Here is a 7,391-nt window from a genome sequence, read left to right as displayed (position 1 = left end):
AGAATGTGGGTGTACCCCTCGCGGTCCTGAGTTCCTTGCTCGTGCTCCCCCTCCTTCTGCTCCTGATTTGGACCTTGAGATTTCTGTCTGGTGCTCCAATTTGGGTCTCTGTCTCTGTCTCCTTTCATCGCCTGATGAAGGTTAATATATAGATGAAGCTGACTTTGAATTCACAGAGATCAACCTATTTCTGCCTCCTGAATGTTAGGATCAAAGTCTAGGAATACTAATGAATAACATTTTTTTTTAAATGAGGGGAAGGCTGGTTGGTGGCACACACCTTAAATCCCAACATTTGGGAGGCAGAGGCAGGTGGATCTCTGTGAGTTTGAGGCCAGCCTGGTCTACATAGCAAGTTCCAGGACAGCCATATCGTGAGACTCTGTTTTTAAAAAGTAGTAAACTAAAATCAGGAAGATGCTCTGGGAAGTTGATATTTGTGTGACAGACAAATCCAGGTTCTTTCCTGGACAGCCCGGATGATGGAACTGCCATGGGGGAGCTCTAGGTGGATGGGAGTCCCTGCTCTGTTCTCGTCTAACCAGCCTGCTTCTTGCTTCTCCTGCAGTTCAGCAATGTGTTCTTCCTCATCTTTGGACCTATCATAATGTTCCTCATGCATCCTTATGCCCAGAAACGGACCTGGGCCATCTACGGCATCTCGGTCCTCTTCATGGTCATAGGTATGTGCTGGTGTGTAAATTTGTGAATGTGTTCTGGAAACAGTGCCCCTTCTTGACAGCCTCTGCTTGCTTCCGCCTCCCCACAGGTTTGTTCTCCATGTACTTCCACATGACACTCAGCTTTTTGGGGCAGCTGCTGGATGAGATTTCCATCCTGTGGTTGCTGGCCAGTGGCTACAGCGTGTGGATGCCCCGTTGCTACTTCCCGAAGTTCATCAAAGGAAACAGGTAGCGCACACGCTCCCTCTCTGGACCCCGTGTGACCGTCTCCCATCCCAGATCCTCCACTTGAGACTATTCGAGAGCGCTTCAAGTTCCTTCTCAACACCAGGCCACCTGAGAATTCTCCAAAGATCTTTCATGACTTTCCTGGGTTTCCACATACCTGTTCCTCTACCGCCAGAAAGGCAGGACGTTTTTCCTAGTTTTAAGTCACCTGTGGGAAGGGGAATCCTAGGAACCCATGCCAAGGGTCCTCTACACCCAAAGAACCCTCGTAATCCTTACACTGATACCTGTTCCCCATCTTCTGAACTCTCCAAGCTTCCCTGAACCCCTCATCTGACATTTCCAGGCCCCTGAGTCCTCTGACTTCTTCATCCTCGCAGCTCAGTCCAGGCTCTCTTTAGTTCTGGTCTGGTACCTCTGGGTTCTCTTGAATCTTGTCCTTCCTGAGCAGACACGAGGGAATCCGGAGGTTCCTCCTGAGCCCAGCTGAGCTCCTCAGAGTTCTGGGTTTGTAGAATCCATTTTGGCTGCCCAAGGTGACCTCGCTGAATCCTCCAGCACCTCTGGGACACCTGCCCATCCCTTCCCTCCCTCAGGTACTACTTCAGCTGCCTTGTAATTACGACCACTATCATCAGCACCTTCTTGACGTTTGTGAAGCCCACGATCAATGCATATGTGCTCAACAGCATCGCCATACACATTCTGTACATAGTGTACAAGGAGTACAAGAAGTGAGTGGGGGGGGGGGGGGGCTGGAGGCGTGGTCAGAGTTGGAGTTCCCGCCTAGAATCCCCCTGTGAAGGGTTGGGAGCGTGGTCATGATGGAGCCCTGCCCAGAATCCCCAGTGATGGGATGGGGCATAGTCAGGGTGGAGCCCCAGCTTAGAATCTCTCAGCGAGGGGCTGGGTACTCAAGTGTAAAGTCCCTGCTTAATATATAGTAGTATATGGGTTCTATGCCCAGCACCATTTTATTTTTTAAAAAAGCAATTAATTTTTATAGAACACAAGTGGTGGTTGTAGCTGCCTAGAAGGGTTTTGGTTCTGAACCCCTTGGAGTCCTGTGCTCTTAGCGGTCATTGACTCCAGTCTCCTGCAGGGGGCGTCCATTCACCATGATGACCCATTAACAGGACGGGTTCAGAGCAGTCAGTCTGTCTGCCTGAAACATTGTCTACCTAAAAACAGGCTTTATAGTCATTCATTCGTCTTATTTAAGTGCGTCACAGTGATGTGTGGAGGCCAGAGGTCAACGAGGGGGTCCTGCTTATCAGACTGGGGTTGTCAGGTTAGCGGCAAGCGCCTTCACCTGTGAGCCATTAGATTAGCAGCAAGCGCCTTCACCTGCGAGCCATCTCAGCCGCCCAGAGTGTCTTTTTTAAATTTAGCTTTGGGGTTTCACGGACTCAGTGCACCTGGACTGGCTGTGAAGCAGAGAAGGACTTTGACCTCCTGTTACTCCTTCCTCCTGGCCATACAGGTGTGCGGCACCACATTGTGCTCACAGCTCACCCCCTTTCCTTAAGACACATGTTCTTTTGGTTCTTTTTTTTTTTTTTTTTTTTTGACACAGGGCCTCACTGCATCTCCCTGGCTGCCCTGGAACTCTCTATGTAGACCAGACTTGCCTTGAACTCACAGAAATCCTCCTGCCTCTGCCTGCCCTTGTATTAAAGCAGAATTTAACTTTTTTGATAATTATAGTTCCCCTCCCTTGCCCCAAGTGCTGGGGATTGAACCTAGAACCTCTTTTTCTATTTTTCTTTTCTTTTTTTTTTTTTTTGTGTTTTTGAGACAGGGTTTCTCTGTAGCTTTGGAGACTGTCCTGGAACTAGCTAGCTCTTGTAGACCAGGCTGGCCTCAAACTCACAGAGATCTGCCTGCCTCTGCCTCCCGAGTGCTAGGATTAAAGGCATGCGCCACCATCCCCGGTGAACCTAGAACCCTTACACACTAGCCAAGTTCTCTACCACTGAGATAGAGCCATGATAATTATGTTTTGTATTTGTAACTCATGCTGGGTCTTAGCAATTCAGGGCTACTCAATAGGATGAACCGAGAAACATTTCAAAAAAGGAGATTCTTTACAAAAAGAGAGGACAGAGTGAAGGAAATCCGGAGAGTGGGGCTGGATCCTTGTGGCCATAAGGGTAGCATCTCTGGGTATTAGGAGACTAGAGGCAATGGTACTGGGGGACCGGGAAAGATGAGCAGCGGAAGTGCAGGATCCCGAGGCAGGAGAGTCATGAGTTCCAGGCCAGCCTGGGCTACATGGTGAGCTCAAGGGCAACTTCACATCCATCGTGAGACCCAGCCTCAAAATGAAAATGTACACTAAATTCAACTAAACTAACTTGAATTGGTAATAGGTAATCCTCAGGATAGCACCACCTTGGCAGAGATTCTGGCCTCCAGCTGCTGGGACAGCTGGATTGAGAAGCCATAAGGAGGTGGCTAGGGAGAGTGTCCTTTTACAGGGCCCTGATCTGATCCTTCCAGTTCCTGCTGGAACTCCACATTGACCAAGCCAACTAGAAATCATTGGCCAATCCCGGCAGAGGTCACTGGTCTACCATACTGTAAACTATAGTCCAACCATCTGGAAACCATTGGTAAATTCAACAGTGAACCATAGGTCAAGCCAACAGCGAACTATTGGTCAAGCCAACAGGGAATCCTAAGTCAAGTCAATAGGGAACCCTAGGTTAAGTCAACAGGGAACCCTAAGTCAAGCCAACAGGGAACCCTAAGTCAAACCAACAGCGAACCATAGGTCAAGACAACAGCAAACCATAGTACAAGCAGACAGTGAACTACATAGGCCAAGCCAACCACATAAAATAGGTCTAAGTGACTGTGTACCATAGGTTGAGCCAACTAAAATCCATAGGCCAAACCATCCAGAACTCCTAAGTGAAATTCCTATGAAGCATAGGTCACACACTGTAAACTACAGGTCAACCCAATTAGAAGCCATTGATCATGCCTAGAAACCACAGAGCAGCCCATGTGAAGACCGTTAGTCAAACCAGCTGGAAGTCATTGACCAAAGTGATGTAGACGTCATTAGTCAAGCCAATCGGAAGCCACTAGTCAAAGAGAATCCAGTGAATGGTTTCTTCATCACGAGGTGAGCAGGCAGAGTCTGTATGTCTACTGATAAAGGATGATTTCCTCATTCATCTCCAGAACATTCTTTTCCTGGGGACTGGGATTTGACTCTGCTGGCCAGGAACCCAGATTGAGTGGTCTCAAGACATGGCCACCAGAAAATGCATTGCCATATGTCATACACACACACCTTAGTGAGTCTTAGCTGTTAGCACACAGTAGGCACCATTGTTAGCTTTCTGATGCTACTGTAACACAGCTAAAACAGCAAGAAGAGTTAAGATTAGTCCCACATGATTCCACAGGATGGAGACCTAGACAGTCTCAGGTACCATGAAGGATGAACAAGAGGATTAGGTTAGCCTAGGAGTTTGAAACAAGGTTGGAACATATAGGCAGATATGGTGTGTGTGTGTGTGTGTGTGTGTGTGTGTGTGAGAGAGAGAGAGAGAGAGAGAGAGAGAGAGAGAGAGAGAGAGAGACAGACAGACAGACAGACAGATGCAAAGGGTAGAGGCAGAGGGAAACACACAAAGAGAGGCAGAGAGATGGAGAGAAACAAAAAGACAGGTACCACAAGAATTATTCCAGTATTTTTAATTTTCTTTCTTTTTTACCTCAGACAGGCCTTCACTATGTAGCCCAGGTTGGCCTTCAAAATCTCAATCATCCTCTTGGCTCAGCCTCCCAGGTTCTGGGATGACAAATGTGTCTTTCTGTGCCTGGTTTGGACTAATCGTTTTTTGTCTACATAGACAAAAACAAACAAACAAACAAAAAAACAATCAATTTTGTGTTTGCTGTTTGGGCTAACGGTTCTAAGAGGTTTGGGGACTGATTGGTTGACCCTATTGACTGGGATGGGATTCCCACAACCCCCTTCGAGAACACATTGTAAGTGACCTAAAGACCTCATCTAGGCTCCTATTCTGAAAGGTTCCGTCCCCTCCCTACAGAGTAGAGGTGAAGAAAGATCTTTTAATACAAGGGACTTTCTGGGACACCTCAGAGCCAACCTACAGCAAACCAGGTCCCTAGAAGACACCTCTGCTCCTTCCCTCTCCCAACCTATGAGATACATCTCTTGGATAGAGGAATTTCCCATCAGTCACTTAGGATACGGTGTTAATGCAAATGTACTCATCAAACCTCTCCTACATCTTACACCCACCCACCTATCCATTCACATGCCCACCATCCATCCACTTATCCACCTGCCCATCCATCCATCCATCCATCCATCCATCCATTCATCCATCCATCCATCCGCCTGCCTGCCCATCCATCCATCCATCCATCCACTTATCCATCCACCTGCCCATCCATCCATCCATCCATCCATCCATCCATCCATCTGCCCATCCATCCATCCATCTGCCCATCACCCATCCATCCACCTGTTCAATCATCCATCCACCCAACCACACATCTATACATCCATCTTTCTGTCTGTCTGTCCATCCATCCACCCACACACCCTTGACTCAGCCATTGTTTTTGTCCCCAGGACCAGCAATGGGGACCTTCGGCATCTGACTGAGATGTCTGTGATCTTATGGGCTGCTGCGCTGACCAGCTGGATAAGCGACCGTGTGCTTTGCAGTTTCTGGCAGCGGATCCACTTCTCCTACCTGCATAGCATTTGGTAAAGCACCCATTTTGGATCTGAAGACCCCCCAAGTCAGAGATAAGATGCCAGAGTTTAGAGCAGAGGTCTGGGATGTAGGAGGGGAAGAGGAACAAGACCCAGAGACTGGGCTGTGGTGGTGGTGGCAAGAGGTTACACCTAGCAGTTTGGAACTATAGATACCACTCAGCATCCACAAGAATCCAAGAAGACTGGGCCGGGCCATCTCTTCATTTCTTACCACCCTTCCCTTACCCACAGGCATGTCCTCATAAGCATCACCTTCCCTTACGGTATCGTGACCATGGCCCTTTTGGACGCAGAGTACGAGATGCCAGGTCAAACCCTCAAAGTCCACTACTGGCCCCGGGATAGTTGGTTCATTGGGCTACCCTATGTGGAGATCCAGGACAACGACAAAAACTGCTGAGCCTTGGTGGGTTCTCCACTCTCCGACCAGCCACTCAGATGTCTGCGCTCTGAGGACAGAAGACCGGGACTTACTTCAGTTAGGACACTTGTGGTTGCTTCTCCTTTCCCTCATCCACACTCCTTGTCCTGCTGTGGCCACAAGATGAATTTTCTTGTGGCTCAGAGCGCTAATTTGGTGACTGAGGGGCGGGGGATGCCTGGTGTGCTGCATGACTGGCCTGTGTCCTCCTTCAGCCTTGGAACCGCAGCTTCTCCACAGCCACGATGCGGTGGTGGGTGGGTAGGGTATGTGGCTGATATAGCACCTGCTTGAAGCATGGTGCTTGTTCTCTGGCATCTCACACATCTGGGACTATTTATGAATGTTATAGATTCAATGTGAGCATGACTGTGTTTTGGGAAGGTGGGAAGTATCCTAGAAAACATTCTAGGCTCCACCCCTAGGCGCAGGGATATGTACTCTGAGCCATTCACACCCAGGCCTTGGAGACACAGAAGAGCCGTGGGAGAGAACAGAGGGCCAACCTGAGTGACATCATGGAGCAGGATGTGTGAGAAGGGAGCATGGTGGCCATTCTAGGCACTTAGAAGGAAGGCTACATGAGTACAGTTGGTTCCATGGTGACGAAGAGTACGGTGATAGACATACCTACATCTGACTTTCTACTCCACAGTATTCAGCTTGGATAGTCATGAGGGTGTGGCCTTTCCTAGTGCAGATGTTCAAACACTGTTTCTAAATAAAATTTTCTTCCTCCTGGGGTTTCTGTTGATTAAAATTAGCTCATGTGTGTGAAGTATAACCTTGGAAATATCCATTCTCACACCCATCACCCATTCATCATCCATCCATTCAATAACCCATCCACTCGCCCAATGACCACCCACCTACCCATCCACCCATCCATCTACCAATCTATCCACCCACCTGTTGACTGAGGTTTTCTGTCCCACCAGGTCCCACAGCTGTTTAGTCCCAAAGAAATCACACAGACATACACATTATTTATAAACTGATTGGCCTAGTACCTCAGACTTATTAACTCTTATAACTTATATTATAAGTTATATTGTTCTTGTCTATGTTAGCCACGTGGCTTGGTACCTTTTTCGGTGAGGCAGTCACATCTTGCTTCCTCCGTGGCTGGTTAAAGACTGCGGACTGCACCCTCTTCCCAGAACAGGATACAGACCATTGTCCCACAGCACCAACCCATCCATCCATCCATCCATCCATCCATCCATCCACCCGCCCATCCATCCACTCATCCATCCATCCATCCACCCACCCATCCATCCATCCGCCC

The 7,391-nt window shown here is 48.5% G+C and overlaps 1 protein-coding gene across 1 annotated transcript in view; it reads left to right on the top strand.

The window, feature by feature from the left end:
* Acer1 (alkaline ceramidase 1) overlaps positions 1–6,082 on the top strand; it is a 20,631-nt gene extending 14,549 nt beyond the window's left edge. The window contains exons 2-6 of the mRNA XM_005371107.3: positions 569–683; positions 770–911; positions 1,508–1,645; positions 5,533–5,670; positions 5,914–6,082. Coding sequence (XP_005371164.1) covers positions 569–683; positions 770–911; positions 1,508–1,645; positions 5,533–5,670; positions 5,914–6,082 — 702 coding nt within the window. The remainder of the gene's footprint in view (positions 1–568; positions 684–769; positions 912–1,507; positions 1,646–5,532; positions 5,671–5,913) is intronic.
* Positions 6,083–7,391: the final 1,309 nt, after the last annotated feature.

Source organism: Microtus ochrogaster, unplaced genomic scaffold (assembly GCF_000317375.1).
Source record: "Microtus ochrogaster isolate Prairie Vole_2 unplaced genomic scaffold, MicOch1.0 UNK98, whole genome shotgun sequence".
Lineage (NCBI taxonomy): Eukaryota > Metazoa > Chordata > Mammalia > Rodentia > Cricetidae > Microtus > Microtus ochrogaster.
The sequence above is the reverse complement of the archived record's forward strand: the minus strand, read 5'-3'. Positions and strand labels throughout refer to the sequence as shown.